This window comes from Setaria viridis, chromosome 8 (assembly GCF_005286985.2).
Source record: "Setaria viridis chromosome 8, Setaria_viridis_v4.0, whole genome shotgun sequence".
Taxonomy (NCBI): domain Eukaryota; kingdom Viridiplantae; phylum Streptophyta; class Magnoliopsida; order Poales; family Poaceae; genus Setaria; species Setaria viridis.
The window spans coordinates 11,352,153-11,370,076 of NC_048270.2; the positions used below are offsets into that span (position 1 = coordinate 11,352,153).

Here is a 17,924-nt window from a genome sequence, read left to right on the forward strand (position 1 = left end):
CGGGCAAGATGGAAAGACAGGGGTCGGGCGAGACGGAAAGGATAGGGAGGTTAAGTAGCTTACCTTCGGGTCTACCGCCGAAGCCTTGGGGCCGAGCAGGAGCAAGCTGGGCGGAAGGGTTGTACGCACGAAGGCTTGGGTGGCGGCGAGACTTCGACGGTGGTCCGGCGGCGGCGGTGCTTCTAGTGGACACAAGCAAGCTCTAGTACCGCGCGGAGGAGCGGGCGGCGGGTGTGTTGGATGAAACGGCTTGGGGGTGGCGGCGAAGTCGCCGGAGTGTGGGGGTGGCGCAAGGGGGTGAGCTCCACAGAAGCTCAGCGGCGGCGCGGGAAGAAAGTGGTGGCTCAGAGGAGAAAGCAGGGCGAAGTGGAGAAAGTGGCGGCGCAGGTGCGGGCGGTGGCAAGGGGTGGCATTGCCGGTGAGGGGGTTCCCTTTTATAGGGCCGGGGTGGCACGGAGGGTCGAGGCGGGGCTCCGGTGGCGAGAGGATAAGGCCGGGAGCGGCGAGTGCTCGAGCGAGGTGGCCATTGGTCGACGACGCCATTGGGCAGAGGAGGCGCAGCTCCGGGTGGTCTTTAGTGGTGATTGGCCTTGGGCGGCGCGCGTCGGGGGCTTCCGGTCTGTCGGGCGGGCGAGGTGGAAGGCTACCGTGGGGGTTGGGCGAGCGGGCGGAGAAGCGGGGCGTCGGGGGCATCTCAGCTTCCTTGGCGAACGGGCAGAACAGTATTGGCAGAGCAGAGCCGTGGCAGGTGAAAGGCGACTTGCGCTCGGCCGGCGATTGGCTAGCCCTGCGCTTGCTCCGTCCTGTCGCGGGTGCGGGTTGGGCGCCGTGGCTCTCGTCCGGTCGCTGTCGCGCTGGGGATAGGGCGCCGACGAGCTGCTGGTGGCCGGCGGCCATGCGGCGCGCGGCGCGCGAGCGAACATGCTCGGGCGCGCGGGCGTCGAGGCTCCCTTCGGGCAGCAAGCCAGACCAGCTTTGGAGCGATCCTTCTCCAAATCTTTCAACACAACTCCCGAAACTCCCTTAAACAAACTTGTTCAACTCTGATCGTTCTTCAAATTTTGTTTAAGGTGTCAGTTTAGATTGTGAAGGGATTCAAAGATATTTCCGGCCAAAGTTAGCCAAAAATCTGGGATTCCAGACTTAGGATCTTTAAGCATCCGAGGTGAGTTGACTGGTTTACCTCACTTTGACCGGGATTCTGAACAAGTTCGGGCCCGATTTGGATCTGGGGTAGTGTAACAAAGTTGGAACACTCTTGAGGTACTACAACTTCTATGAAGGGTCTGACTCGAGTTTAGATAGGAAAACGGGAGATGAAAGCTTGCAAAGATGGAGGAAAACCCGAATTCCAGGACTTAAGAGATTTTCAAGGTCCTGTAGGAGAACCGGCTTGGGTTGCTATTTTTGACTCCTTTTCACTCCGAATTAGACAAGGTGCCTTTAACAAAAGTTGTTGGAATTCAAAAGTTTTGAAACTCTTATTTGGGCAGAAACTTAAGTTTGTATATAGAATTTCAAGCTTTAAAACAAACCCCAAAAGAGAGCTTCTTTGGTTTATAAAGGTCATTTCACTTCGTAGCTTAGGGATTTACTTTGACACTGGTTTAGAATTTAAGCACTTAATTTAGGTAGAGTTGTTACACTAGGTCCATGGTTGATTGTTTGAAGGGGATCCTATGGGTTTCCAAGTTGATCAGGTCGGTTGGATCTGGGTTCCCCATGGGCCCGAGGCAGATAAGGCCGAGGCTTTCTGTAAGGCGAATGGTGATGCGATGCCTAACTGCCTAAAAAGGAAAAGGGGGTGAGAAGGTAAGAAATAGATCTAAGGTAAATGCACTACTGATAAGGGAAGGTTTTGGTAATAACCTCCGGGATGAAGCTCCTCGTAATCGGCGGAGTCGCCGGTGCAGCTGCAGATGATGAAGCCGCTAATGGGATCTCCGAAGAGGCTTCAGCTTTCACCGATGGAGCTCCTTCTTCCGTCAATGGAGCCGCCACTGTCGCTACTGGAATATCCGCCGAAGGCGCCATTTCTGGAGCTTCGCGCGTTTGCGAGGTGCCTGAAGGTGCCGCCATTGGAAAAGTAGGAGAGAATGCGAAGGGAAGGAGGTGTTGGAGAATTGGAGGATTGAGGAAAGTGTTGGAGGAAGAAGAAAGCCTGTGCGCTGGAGAAGAAGGACGTGAGCTCGTAAGGAGTACGAGATGTGCTGATATTTAAAGAAGGTCTGAGAAGGGGTAAAAGCGGAATTTTTACCACGCCGGCGTTTCGAGTTTTTCGGGAGTAGTGGTTGTCGTGGGCGCCCGTTTTGAAAAGATTGCAATCATCAGGTTGGAGACCGCGGAACGGAAGGATGTTTTCGTGGCATCTGTTTCGGATGGGAAGTTGAAAAGAATTTAGAAGTAAAGACTATGTTTTACTCCAAAACTGGGGGGCATGTGTTGACGCCAGATTTTGACATGTGTAAAATCGGCGTTAGGAGAAGAAGAGGTTAAAAGATGCGATGAGATACAAGGGCGACGATTGGAAATCGGCCGATTGCTGCTACAGTCAAGGATCGGCCAGTAGATGCTACAGTCGAGGATCGGCCGATTGATCCTTGGAGTTCCGCCCTCGCCCGACCCCTGAGGCTTGGGATCGAACGCGCCCGACCCTACAAGGGAGGATCTCCGCCTCGCCCGACCCCTGAGGCTTGGGATCGGACGCAAGGAGGATCTCCGCCTCGTCCGACCCCTGAGGCTTGGGATCGGACGCGCCCGACCCTCCAAGGGAGGTTCTTCGCCTCGCCTGACCCCTGAGGTTTGGGATCGGACGCGCCCGACCCCTCCAAAGGAGGATCTCCGCCTCGTCCGACCTTAGTGCCTAGGGTCGGGATGAGTCTGAGCCCTTGACGTGTGGGTCCTGATCGGTTACCCCTTGCTAAAGAGGTGATCGGCCTATTAGGAGGTTGGAATGGTTGGGCCGATGTGGGCTTAAAAAGGATTATGAAGATGAAGAGGGGGTCAGCCCATGAAGCGCATGAAAATAGTACGAATCGTACTTGTAAATATTCATTTTCTGTTTAGATTTGGGGATAGAGTTCTAGTCGGATAAGAAGTTTTTCTGTTTAAATTTAGAGATAGAGTTCTAGTCGGATCAGAAGTCGTTTGTACGGGGCTATAAATAAGCCACCCTTATGGATCTGTAAACACAATCAACTCAATACAACAAGCTACTTTTTCCTCATACTTACTTTCAAGCAGGCGACTTCGCCAATACCTTTTCTCCTTTTTCACGAGTTCGTACGGGTTGGCGGGGCTGCATCAACTTGACCTCCGGCCGATCTTGTAAGTTCCGTTTATCGAGTAATTTCTAAGCTTTAACTTCAGGCGCATCACTGTCGTTTCGTTTAGATTTATTCACCAGTTATCGATATTCACTAGAATTCTAGGTTTTACCTGTTGTTTTAGTTTTATCACTAGTTATCCAGCTTGGAATTAGAACTTTCGGCTTTCTTATATCTTGTTACTTAATTTACCGCTTTCCACATAGCCGATTCAGATCTATTCCTAGTGTTGCTACTGTAGCGTTGTTTAGATTACTTTAGTAGTTTTCTTTACAAACGTTGCCTGGTAATCGGTTGCATCATAGCCGATCCCTTTATTACTGCAAATCGGTCGATTCGCTGATAAGCTTTCTTGAGATCGGAACCTTAGCCAATCGCAACCCCTGGGAACTGATACGTTTCTTTCCTTGCCAATCAACAGGTCAGATTGGCTGGCACGTCGTGCGAACCGCACCAGGGCAATCACCCGAACAGAAGCTAAGCAGATTCTCCCGGGTCGTGTGTCCGACGCTGGGAATTCGATCAGGTGATTTCTAGCACCAACGGTTTGTAACCCGCTTGGAATTGGTAGTACACAACAAACATTAGCTCAGCTTGTCAGAATCTTGCAGGGGCAGTGGCGGCCCACTATGCAGATTCTTGCGACCATGTTAGTGATAGAAACTGATGCAACTACCACTGAGAATCAAAGAAGCAACATCTTTGTAGGGTTCTAATCCATAAAGTACTCCCAACATCCCAAATTACAATTCATTTTGGTTTTCTAGGTGTATAGTTTTTGCTACGTATCTAGACATAGCTTGTATCACTAGTTGAGAAATGATATTCCATCCAAAAACAGATGTCTCAGTCGGTTTTGGACCTAGGACTAAAGGAGTTTTAGTCCCAGTTGGTAATATCAACTAGGACTAAAGAGCCCCCTTTAGTCCCAGTTGTAACGGCTAGTTAGGATAAGGGAATCTATTGGGTTGCTTAGTCCTGGTTGGTGTTACCAACTGGGACTAAACGTCTCCCCTATAAAAGTCAGCTTCTTCCTCCCCAAGCTCTGGCAAAATAGTTTTCCAAACGCCTTTTGGAGCCACATTTTCATAATAGAAGTATGGGAGCCCAATACCTGCTCAGGCAGAGATTTGGTCACTGACCTTGACCCATCGGTTTTTGGTTAGTTTTGGCTTCCCAAAATGGACCATGCTCAGTGAACAGATCTTTTGCATGGACATGCTATTGTGCCACCATAATTCTATTATGAAAATGTGGCACTTGCTCCAAAAGATGTTTGAAAAAATATTTCGAGATTCCTTTATGATATTTAGCCAGAGTATGTGAACTCGAAGATCTTGTATTCTACCATTACTTTCTAGTACTAGAGGAGTAGAGGTGACTCTCCATACACTTAGGAGAAGACTAAGTCATATGCAGAGATGGCTTGGAGGGCGAACATTCTGCTATGTTGTACCACTATTTTAGGATTATTGACTACACGACGTCCACTATGGAGCGTTTGTAATCTTTAGTGTATATATATCTTTATTGTCTTGTTCTTTAATTCTAGCATTTTTCTTTTTGTCGACCTAGTGAATGATATGAAGATTGATTGGTGTAATTGTCATGTGAATTGTTTTTATCTTTATGAAGGTTGATTGGTGTAAATCATAAATATCGGTCAAGTTCTTTATCTAATACGAACATCTATGTCTATTTTTCACATAATACAATGCAGATGGACCGGCAATGGATGTACAACACAAACAGATGAACCAAAGCGTTCGTTGATTGCTTGCATTATTTTCTCGAAGTGGCTAAAGCCAACAAGCCAAAGAAGGGATTCATATGTTGTCCATGCTTCCAATGCATTAACAAGAAGGAATACTCTTCCTGGGGGACTCTTCATAGCTATTTGCTTAGATACGGTTTCATGCCTAACAATTTGGTTTGGACCAAGCATGACGAAACAGGGGTTATAATGGAAGACGACGAAGAGTAGGAGGAGGATACCAACATTCCGGACTGTGCTGCAGGCCAAGCTTTTGCAGATACTACAATGGGCAAGGCTGATGAAAAAGAGTTTGTAGAAGACGGCCCTATCGATGATCTTGGTCAGGTGCTACGGAATGCACAAAAAGACTATGAAACTGAGAAGGAATCAGAAAAGTTGCTGCGTATGGTAGATGATCAAAAAAATTGTTGTACCCAGATTGCAAGTAGGGGTATAAAAACTGGGTACCACTTTAAAAATGCTTTAATGGAAGGCAAAAAATAGTGTGTCTGATGAGGCATTTCATGGATATTGAAAATTGCAAAAAATATGCTTCCTGAGAATAATGAATTGTCATCCACAACATATGAAGCTAAACAGGTTGTTTGCCCTCCGGGATTGGAGGTTTAGAAGATACACGTATGACCTAATGACCGTATCATCTATCATGGTGATAAATACGAGAAATTGGATGCTTGTCCTATGTGCAGAGCGCTATGGTATAAGATTAGGTTAGATGATCCTAGTGATGTTGAGGGGCAGCCTCCCAATAAGAGAGTTCCTATAAGGTGACTTGGTATTTCCCTATAATGACACGTTTGAAGCATTTGTTGAGAAACAAGGCGAATGCTAAGTTGATGCAATGGCACAAAGAAGAATGTAAGCAAAATGATATGCTGAGGCACCCTGTTGATGGGGTCTAGTGGAGATCAATTGATAGAGCATTCCTGACCTTTGAAAGTGATGTGAAGAACATAAAGTTTGGTTTAAGTACAGATGGATTCAATCCATTCGGTGAGTTGAGTAGTAATCATAGTACGTGGCCTATGATCTTATGTATGTTTAACCTTCCTCCTTGGTTGTGCATGAACTGGAAGTTCATTATGATGCCGGTACTTATCCAAGGCCCAAAACAACCCGGTAACAACATTGATGTGTACCTAAGACTGTTGGTTGATGAACTTTTACCGCTCTGGAAGGAAGAAGATGTACGTCTGTGGAATGAGAATAAACAAGAGAGCTTTGACCTACGAGCATTGTTGTTCATAATGATTAGTGATTGTCCTGCGGTGAGTAACCTTTTAGGACAAACAAAAAAGGGATATCGGGCCTGCACCCATTGTTTAGATGACACAGACATCATGTATTTGAAACACTATAGAAAGGTCATGAATATGGGTCATTATTGATTTCTTCCAGCTAACCACCCATTAAAAAAGAAAGGGATGCATTTCAAAGGGGCGCTAGACCATCATAAAAAACTTGCACACCATAATGGAAAGTGTGTACTTGAGATATAAAGGATGTAAGGGTAGTCTTTGGTAAGAGTCTTCGTACCGAACCTGTTCCGAATGACGATAATGGATGTGCACCCATTTGGAACAAGAAGTCTATATTTTTGGAGCTACGTTATTGGTAAATCCTAGAGGTTAGCAACGCAATAGACGTGATGCATCTGATGAAGAATCTTAGCATGAACGTGCTAGGCTTCCTGGGTTGTTATGGGAACTCAAAAGATACATTGGAAGCAGAACAGGACCTGAAACGTATGAAGCAACGAGATGACCTACATCTAGAAAAGAGATATAAAGGACATCACTACTTACGTCCTACCAATTACACACTCAGCAAGGAAGAGAAGGATAGCATGTTTGACTACATGAATAGTATCAAGGTTCCATCTGAGTACTGCACGATTATAAAGGGAATAATAAATATGAACTTAAACAAGACCCATGACTGCCACATGTTGATGACCTAGTTGCTTCCGGTTGCACTGAGGGTTATTCTACCAGAGAATGTACGATTGGTGCTCGTAAAGCTATGCGCGTTTCTCAATACGATTTTACAGAAGGCAATCGATCCAACTAAGCTACTAAAGCTACAGAATGATGTGGTACAATGCCTTGTCAGCTTTGAGTTGGTATTTCCATCATCCTTCTTCAATATTATGACGCACCTTCTAGTTCACCTTGTCAAAGAGATTATTATTCTCGGTCCCATATTCCTGCACAATATATGGCCTTTTGAGAGGTTCATGTCAGTCCTAAAAAATTATGTTCTTAATCGTGCCCGTCCAAAAGGAAGCATCACCAAAGGATATGGAACAGAGGATGTCATTGAGTTTTGTGTTGATTTTACTAACTCAACTAATTCGATTGGGGTTCCAGTATCACGCCACGAGGGGAGGCTAGGAAAAGGGTACTCTTGGAAGAAAATCAAGTTTGGGCAATGATAGTTATTTGTTCCATAAAGCACAGTTCACGGTTCTGCAACAATCATCCTTTGTGGCTCCGTATATCAAGGAACACAAGCAGATTCTATTTTCCCAATACCTGATGAAATCCGATCCCTAGATTATACGTCATCACATGGATACTTTTCCCTCTTGGTTGCGTCAACACCTTATGAGTAACTCTGTGATTCACGAACAACTCGCTTGGTTAGCTAGGGAACCTTCTAGCACAATCGTGAAATTCCAAGGTTATGAGATAAATGCTTATACATTTCACATGAGATCCCAAGACAAAAAATCACCAACCAAAATAGTGGTGTCCATATAGATGCCATAGACAACAACGAAAGTAAGGACTCGTATTATAGTTTCATAGGGGAGATCCCTCTGTTTCGTTGCCAATGGGTATAGCTGACTGGAGGTGGCGTAACGAAAGATTAGTATGGAATGACAATAGTGGACCTAACCAAGACTAGATAAAATGATGAACCATTCGTCCTTGCCAATGATGTGCATTAGATTTTCTATATGAAGGACATGTCTCGCAAACCCAAGAAAAACTCAGAAGATAAAGATAAACAATGGGAACCAAATCGCCACATAGTTCTTCCAGGTAAAAGAAAAATCATGGGAGTCGAGGACAAACTAGACTAGTTAGATAATTATGATCAGCTTGATGGCAAGCCTCCATTCGCTGTCGAAGTTGACCCAAGCATTATGCTAGCAAAGGAAGAGGCTCCATACTTACACTACGATCATGACAAAGGAACTTTCATCACGAAGAAGTTTTTTAATGTTACATTGTAATGCACTATATATGGTGCACCTTTATGTAATGCTCTATGGCCATTACAACATTTCAATTATATTGTAATGCTCTATGGTGAATCTTTATTCGATGAATACAAACAATGTTAACTTAACCACATACATTAATTGCATTTTTGTGCATTGAAATTATTTGTTTGAAGAGTTTGTTGATCAATTGATGCTATAAAATAATTATTTTAGAAACATAATAAACTAGTATAGAATTAATGACTGATACAAACTTATTTTAAATATACATGCTAAATGAATATATTTTTGCATGTTCAAAATATGTAATTTTTTATTTTTCTTTAACAACACCAGTACAAAACAACTTAAAACATATATAAATTAAAACTACAAAACCAATTGCAGCACGTATGGGAAATGAAAAGGTGGGGTCTTTATTCCCGGTTTGTAATACCAATTGGGACTAAAGGGGCCTTTTTCGTCTCCTGCACTTAAAGTTCCCTTTAGTCCCGGTTGGTACCCTTTTAGTCCCGGGTCGTAATACCACTCGGGATTAGGGGGTATAAATATCTCTTCTCCGCTCCCCAATCTGCTACTTCTCTCATCTGCCCTGTCCCAGCCGCCGCGTCCGCTTCTAGCCCCCATCGACATGCCACACCGCCCCGTCCTCCTCCACCGCCACCACTCCCCATGCCTCTTCGTCGTCCTCCATCCTGGCTGCACCTCTCCATCATCTTCCGCCCCGGCCCTGCCAAGCCACTCCCGCGCTGCCATAGCCGGCTCAACCCCACCATCGCCAGCACCGCCACCCTCAACGCTGCCAACCCTCTCTCCATTGCCGCTAGCCGGCTGTCGCACATAGCGCGGTGCTATCACCACAGGCCTCTTCCCCAGCCATCGAGCCCGTGGCTCCTCTACATCACCCCACAGCTTGCAGCTCATGCCATCCGGTCCCGGGCCTCATTGTCATCGCCGAGCGCGCCTCCTGGCCACCGTCGCCTCACAAAAAGGTATGCACGCGCAGTAGCACTAGTGCAAGACCCCGGCATGGGTGCAAGCTGTGTTTTTTTAATTAGGCATTAGGAAATTCAATAGAAAATTAGTAGAAATTAATATAAAATAGTAGAATTGAGTAGAAATTAGTAGAATTTATTAGAAAATAGTATAAATTAGTGTAATTTAGTAGATTAGTGGAAATTCTTTGAAAATTAGTATACTTTAGTAGAAATTAGTATAATTTAGGATAAATGCTTTGGAAATTAGTATTATTTAGTATAAATTAGTAGAATTTAGTAGAATTGAGTAGATTTGTGGAAATGCTTAGGAAATTAGTATAATTTAATAGATTAGTGGAAATGTTTTGAAATTAGTATAATTTAGTAGAAATGTTTAGGAAATTAGTATAAATGCTTAGGAAATTATAGAAAATTAGTACAATGTATGGTTTCATGTGTATTTATTTCATGTAAATATTTTTAATGTTTAATTTCATGTAATAAATTGTACAAGTTTTATTGTATGGTTTTAAGTGTATATTTTCAATCATATGTCTATCAATATATATGATTCTATATATGATAAGTTTTGTATGATTTCATGTATATACATTTATTGTACTACTTGAGACAATAATTAATTTAATGTATCTATGATTACATGTGTGTATAATTAATGTCATTATTAGTTGAGATGGGGGACGAAGAGGATGAAAGGTATATAATGGAGCAAATTATTGCTGGCGGTAATGGCTCGAACATTCCTAGTACCTACACCGAGGATGAGGGTAGCCAGGCGGACATGTTCCTCAAAATATCCGGTGATGGCAATGTGAGCACGAGCAAAGTGTTGACGGCAATGTGGAATAAGACATTGCCATGATGGAATGTTAAGGCGAGGTATATATCATTTTTATTATTTTACCCAATCTATAACTTAATATGGTCCGATAGCACCTTGTCCCTCACGAAATGGTGTGCTCACAGACGTAGTATCCACATAAATTATTCCCTTGTTCCTGTCTCAAGCACTTTAGTAAAAAAAAGAAGTTATGAAATATTCGTGTTGTAGGATATACAAAATGTGCAAACTTCATGCATACTAGAAAAGTTGTATTGAATGTATGTTTTTCTTTGAAATCACCAGGGTCATACTTACGGAATCGTTTCCTTGCGCTGCTAATTAAAATAATGAATATGATACAGTGTTAAGCATGTCTTGAATGTTTTGTTACTCGTCCTTTGTTTTCCTTAGCGAATCAAACACAATAACGTTGCTTTGATCAATCATAATTATAAGGAGAATCCAATGGTAATTGTGTACATAAATGTTCATATTAGAACTAACTAACATTAATTAGGTAAGAAAACGAAAATGAAAATAGACGGTACCCACACTTACTTAAAGTTGTAAGGCAATAGTATGTATTGCTTGTAATTATGTTCAAGAATTTGTATATTGCCTCCAATGTAGACTTTAGTCAATCCCGTATCTGCTTTTGGTTAACAAGCGTTGGGTCCATGAAGCCAACGTTGAAGTAGGATTCTCGGCGGCACCTCTTAATTTGCATCCTACATAAAATGAAAGACAAAGTTAGTGGGATGACACATACAATAATGAGCTGAGCCAAAATTAACATCTAATAAACACACACTTACAGAACCTAGGCGCTGATATGAGAGACATGAAGGGCATTTTAATGGTACAGTTCATAAATATCCTTGAATTCCAACCACAGCAGTTTCCCACCTTCATCGAAAAAGTTAATCGGCTTAAGAAGAAGAGCGAACATGACCTTGTCATTGGCCGACTGCTCCATGTACCATTGATGGGATTCATACATATTAATTGTGAGCTTCCGTACCAATTCATGCCTGACCAGAGGCTTGCCTAACTCAAAGGGCTATTTAGGTGCAATCTTTTCTGGAGGTGGCGGTTCGTCTTGCCCTAGAACTTCAGCAAGCGAGAGACCTATCTCTGCCATAAACTTAATGACCTTGATTTGTTGTTCTAAAGGCAAAGTTGCTATTTGTTGAGCTTCTTGATCTGCTTGCTGATCTTGCTGGATGACGACTCTCCTCATTTCTTCTTCTGCCAAGACTTAACTAACAAATGATCATAGTTTGATAGTAACATCGAATTGAATTCTTTTTCTTATGCCAATAAAATACTTTAATTTGGCTGGATCTACTGGCTTAGACTCCATCTCCTTCGCTTTTCTTTCTGTAGTGATTTTTTCATACCACTCCCTTACATGTGCTTGCTATGCCTCCTCCAATTCCTCAGGAGTCATATCGCCTGCTAGCTTCTTAATAGGTTCAAACTTCTTTTTTTTTCTTCCTTGGTTCTTTCACCTTTGGCTTCCTTGGCTTGGAAGGTGGTGGTTGCGATCTTGTTTGCACCAAAGAATGATACCATGAAGTGCATCTCTTAGTGTCCTTTCTCCATCACCTCCCGAGAGGTTGAGCTCTAGGCCTTCATATTTACAATCACAAACCTGCTCCACCCCAAAGGTGGAGTGGCCAGGTGAAATCGCCATGCCATGGCTTGTCTACCCTAGCAAGATTGGTACAGCACTTCCGTACGCCAACTGTACATATAGGACAAATAAAGAAGTTATTAACCTCCCAAGGCATGGATCAATTGAGATAATTGTATATATTATATATATGTATACCTTAATAATGAGGTTGCCAAATGGTCTGTACAGCTCACATGAGATGCGCTGAGTGATGTCATTCATAGGGTACCATTGGTTGTCCTGCGCAACCACAAGTAAGCTTGGCATATTCTTATCGGGGACCCTGTGGAAGCACAACTGCTTCGGCGTTGAAAAGGGCTGACGATGACGCTAGGATCTGGCAGTGCTCTAGATTAGGCCATCTCAATAACTACTAGCGTCACTCGCTGGTTAATTTCTTCCTGCATTCTTACGTCTTGTTCATGCACTTTAGCTTCTAACATGCGCCACCACCTCTCCTCTTGTTGTTCCATTCTTCTCTTCTGACTTCCGTACGTGTCGATATCGCTACGGAAAGCATACTTCCACGAAACCATCCTGTAGCCTCGGCAACATCCTGGGTGTTTAGGATTCCCGACTGCCAAAGTCAGCTCATCGTTCTCTCTATCATCCTTGAACATTCCTACTTTAGAATCTTCAATGTTTTTGATAAGCCTGAGGGCCTTCCTACATGCTGTTTTGTTGAAAATAAGTGTCCCATCCTTAGGACTAAGGGTGCCTCCGTGAGCGTAATACCAATTCTTCGATCGATCGGGCTACTCAATAGTCGTTGGTACGATACCTAGATCAATTAGATCTTGTTTCATCTGTCTCCATTTGGGAATTGCACTCCTATAACCACCTTGCCCTAGACGATGGTGGTATAGGCATAGCCTAAGTTGACACGAACCTTGTTCGCACTATCTTCATGCCTCTTGTTTTTCAGAATGAGTTCCAATGTTCTCTTAACTTTAGCCAGTCATTAAAATCTGCAGTTTTGCCCTTCTTGATATAGTTGGTATCCAGATTCTTCTTGAAGGTTGGAAATTGGGTTGCCATCTTCTTGAGCATCCCGTCTTTCATAACTTTTTCATCAACACCGCTAGGAATTGTGAAGTGTTTCTTGACATCTTCCAACAACATATCTTTCTGTTTCTGCGAGAGCACGTATGGATCATGTTTTTTACTGGACTTCCATTCTTGAATGTTAATGGGAATGTTGTCCCTTGTAATAGCCCCACATTGACTCACGAACTTTCTAGCAACTTTTGAGGGACCAATAGGCTGGCCCTCTTCTGTCACTTCGGTGATGTGAAGCCTTCCCTCCATTATTTTTGTACGACCTCACGGCTTCTTTCGCTTCATTGTTTGAGAGGGCTAAAAGTTCATGATTCATTAATTAATACACAGTACAAATCAATATGGCTCTCTGTGCTAGCGTGCCACCCAGCAGCAGGCGGGTGGTTATGACACCCACATGCATAGATATTTTGCAAAAATATAAAATAACCCGCCTGACGGCTGCACGTCACACTACCCCGACCGCTCGTCGCCCGCGCTGCGCAGGGATGACGTGGGTCGGGGCCAGAGGATGGCTTTGGTAGGGCACTAGCAAGGAGGGGACGGTGGGGGGATGAGCGAGGCGCAAATCGTACGAGGCCGGAGGAGGCCGATGCGGTGGGGCCAAAGGAGACAGAGGGGCCGAAGAAGCATGGCTGAAGGATGGCACCAGAGGAGACCTAGAGGCCGAAGGACGAGGTGAAGGGGCCGGAGGAGGCCGATGCGGTGGGGCCGGAGGAGACCGAGGGGCCAAAGCAGTAGGATTGGAGGATGGCGCTAGAGGAGACCTAGGGACCGGAGGACGGCACTAGCGATGGGGGACATGGTGGCGGGACCGGAGGACGGTGCCAACGGTGTTGGGGACGAGGTGGTGGGGCCAGAGGATGGCGCTGGTGGCAGGGGATGAGGTGGGGCCTGTGGCGGAGGACTAGGCAGTGCTAGCGCGCAGGAGGCAGGGCAGCCAGGATAAGGAGAGAGGGAAGGGAAAAGAGGGGAGGGATCCACGGAGAGGAGGTTTGGGCCAATGAGATAGCTCGATTTTTGAGACACAGATCGCTGATGTGGCAGAACGTGTTTCTTTCATAACCTTTTAAGGAAGTTCTGGATAGCTAAACGATTTTAAATGAAATATTTGTCAAGTACAAAATTTTCGCTAGCATTTTTAAGATTTTATTCTATACTTTGTCACTCTTCTTTTCTTTTATACATGCTCAATGGTTTATCAACGTAAGTTTGGGTATTGATCTGTACTATGATGTTGCTAGGTACTTCATCGTTATTGATGAAGTATGGGACATAGCAACGTGGAACATAATCAAATCAACTTTGGTTAACAATGACACTGGAAGTAGAGTAATCACAACTACTCGCAATCGAGATGTAGCAAGCAGGGAGGAGGTTTACGACCTACACACACTTTCCCCTGATCACTCAGAGAAATTATTCAAAACAAGGTAATTTGGTGTTAATGGTGAATATCCTGCTAATAACCCTACTGAGGCATCTGAAAAGATTCTGAAAAAATGTGGTGGTATACCATTAGCTATCATCACAATAGCCAGTTTGCTGGTGGGTAAATCAAGAGAAGATTGGTTTGATGTGTGCAACTCTCCTGGTTTCTATCGTGGTAAGGGTGGTAACCAGCAGGTAGATGATACTGAGTGGATATTGTCTCTTAGCTACTATGATCTGCCTTCTTATCTAAGGACCTGCTTACTGTATCTAAGTGTGTATCCAGAAGACTATGAGATTGATAAAGATTCTTTGATATGGAAATGGATAGCCGAAGGTTTCGTGGAGAAGAGAAGAGGGACCAGCTTGTTTCAACAGGGAGATGAATACTTCAATCAGCTCGTAAATAGAAGCATGATCAAGGCGGTCGAGTCAGATGACATGGATATCTTAAGCCATGGTGATGTATGTGGCTGTTCGTGTTCATGACATGGTGCTTGATCTCATCCGTTACTTGTCATATAAAGAAAACTTTGTGACTATCTCAAATGATGATGAAGGAACATCACCACATCAGAACAGAGTGCGCAGGTTAGCTCACCAGAATAGAACTATGAAGCAAACTCAGCAGGACGATCACATGGACATGGCACAAGTGAGGACATTGGTTGCCTGTGATTGTGATATTCAGAGTTGGGTGTTGCATCCAAGCTTTAAACTCATGCGAGTGCTACATTTAGAGGGATGCAGACCACCTAGGAGAGACTGGCACGGTCTTAAGAACCTTGGAATTCTACTTCATTTGAGGTACCTTGGGCTACAAAATTCATCTAAGGCACCTTGGAAATTTACTTATTATGAGCTCCCAAAAGAAATAGGAAAACTGAAGTTTCTACAGATACTTGACTTGGAAGCTTCTAGCATACGGGTACTGCCATCGAGCGTTTGCCAGTTAACGCAATTGGTTTGCCTACGTGGCTGCCGCGATACGTGCGCACCGGATGGGTCGTTCTTGAGGACGGTGATATCATTAGAGTACCTGCGCATACGTATTGATAACCTGGATGAGGAGTCCCAGCGGCAAATTATAAAGGATGTTAGCAACCAGAGCGAAATCAGGGTGCTTTGCATGACTAACGAGAGTGAAATACCCAAGGAGTTTGGTGGGTTAAGAAATCTAAGGACACTTTATGGGTTCCGGGTACACATGGACATGGATGGGGGCTGGTGCAGCTTGGAAGAGATAGGACCTCTTTCCAAGCTTTGGAGGCTTACTTTACATGGTCTCGAGAATGTATCTGCCAGCTCGTTTGCTGAAACGGCCAGGATTAGCAGCAAGGAGCACCCTGAGTACTTGAAATTACAATGGAGTAGAAGTGGATGCATGGAATTGAGGGATGAGATCCAGAAGCAGCAGCAGCAAGTAGCGGAAGAGGTACTGGAGAAGCTCTGCCCACCACCCCACATTCACCATTTAAATATTAAAGGATACTTTGGTCGCACGCTACCAAATTGGATGATGGTAGTGGAAGCATTTTCCTTTACGAGCTTGATCATTTTGAAGCTGAAAGACCTGCCTTGCTGCACCAAACTCCCTGACAGTTTGTGTCCGCTCCCAAGTCTGAAATTGTTGGTCATTAAAGATGCACCAGCCATCAAGAGCGTTGGGTCCGAATTCCAGGCATCTACATCAGCAGCTTTTCCTAATCTGACACATCTTACTCTTGAAGGCTTGTGCGAATGGGAGGAGTGGGACTGGGAGGAGCAGACTGTGGATGTGACTGCAGGCACCATGGCCATGCACGCTCTTGGGTATCTGCTGATTGAAAACTGCAAGCTGAGCTGTTTTCCACCGGGGCTTGCCAACAACAAGAGGCATGCTCTAAGAGAGCTGGGACTGAGGGATCTGAACAACCTGACATCTGTGGAGAACTTCCCTTCTGTTGTGGAACTTGACGTGTTCGACTGCCCCAAGCTCAAGAGGATTAGCGGCCTCTCCAGGTTGCACAAGATTAGGATCGCCCGCTGCCCGAAGCTGGAGGTGTTGCAAGGTGTCCCATCACTTGACAGCTTGCTTCTGCATGACACCACCATGGAGACACTTCCAGGATACCTAGCATGTGTGAATCCAAGGTTTCTCAGGTTGACTTGCAGCAAGGAGCTGCATGATTCCATTATTTCAGGTAGCTCCTCCGAGTGTGAGAAGATCAACCATATCACCAAGCATGACATCGACTACAATTGAATATTTGAGATGAAGATTGAAGACTGTACGTCTTGATGGAAAGATAGCCTATGCGTTCAGGTAACTCTCACTATTATTTCTCTATGCCGAAAGTTGATTCTGGATTCCCAACTGTTGTTTGTACTTCTATTCTTTATCTGTATCCACAGTAATCTCCATGCATCGTTGCATCAATTACTGATACGTCAAATATTTGTGCCATCGCACAGACGCAGACGGGCATCATATATTGTCAAATATCTGTATGCCGAGAGCGTGAGTGGAATGCTGTTTTGACAAGTCTTTCATCATATTAAGCTGGATGATGTCAACATGGAGGCTCTTCAGGATGTCAACGACCGTTGTGCTTGTTTTCAACTTTGGCCTATCGGGGCATGTATGTCAGCTCTTCTAGTTTCCTCTGTATCTGCATGATAATTCATTTGTTAATCTACAAGAGTAGTGCACAGCTAACTGTTGGCTGTGAATGTTAATCCTGTACACTTGGTTTAGAATTGCACGTTATAATTTTTTAATGAAATATCAAATATGGATATAACTTCTTCCATACAAATTTCAAAGTTTTCACCAAACATACTGGTAGCAACTGTGCGTTTTGTGTGATCAAGAGCAAGAAACAGCAACACATTTGTGTCTACAAGTAACTACGTTACCATAGGATAAAACATTGTGCGCAGCCAAGGCACTATTCGTAGGACAAAACATGCAAAATGGTTGTGCAGAAGGCAAGTCTCCCGTGGCCATTTTCAAGCTGGAAATGTGAAATTAAAAACAAAGGCAAGGAAAATATGAAATCCTCAAATTACAGACAATTAGCCAAAACTGATTAGTACTAAACAAAGCACTGCACTGTGCCAAATCACTAACGGCATAAAAAGGTCAAATTAAGGCACCATACCAGCGCATGCAAGTAGCATGACATCAGCAAGCAGTACCAACAATAATACAAGCAATCGTGGATATTTTTAACAAACAATTTTTCAGCTGGATATAGCAACAGTACTACAATCAGAGTGCTGAGCAAACATTTCCCTCTTGAAGGTCTGACCGCAAACCTTCTGTCCCGAACAAAATCCAGAATTTCATACATTCCAATTAGATGAGACAGTCAAATCATCATACTATTTTAGCCACTAAAGACACTCACAGATTAAACTATAATGACATAAGCCCAGTACAATGAACAATGGTAATGCCAGGTTGACATGAGTACAAAGCCAATGTGAAACACAAACGGAGCATCCTGATGATGACAAAGCAAATAGCTCAGAAATAGAGCATAATAATGTGCAGATAAATGTAAAACGTGCCAAAAGATCAGCAGCATCAGTCAACTACTTCCAACATCCAAGCAG

General features: G+C 44.0%; 1 protein-coding gene across 1 annotated transcript; it reads left to right on the forward strand.

The window, feature by feature from the left end:
- The first annotated feature begins 14,781 nt into the window (after positions 1–14,781).
- On the forward strand, positions 14,782–16,569 carry LOC117866262 (disease resistance protein PIK6-NP). Its single transcript, XM_072290234.1, has one exon. It carries the CDS (start codon positions 14,782–14,784, stop codon positions 16,567–16,569), a length of 1,788 nt encoding a protein of 595 aa, XP_072146335.1.
- Positions 16,570–17,924: the final 1,355 nt, after the last annotated feature.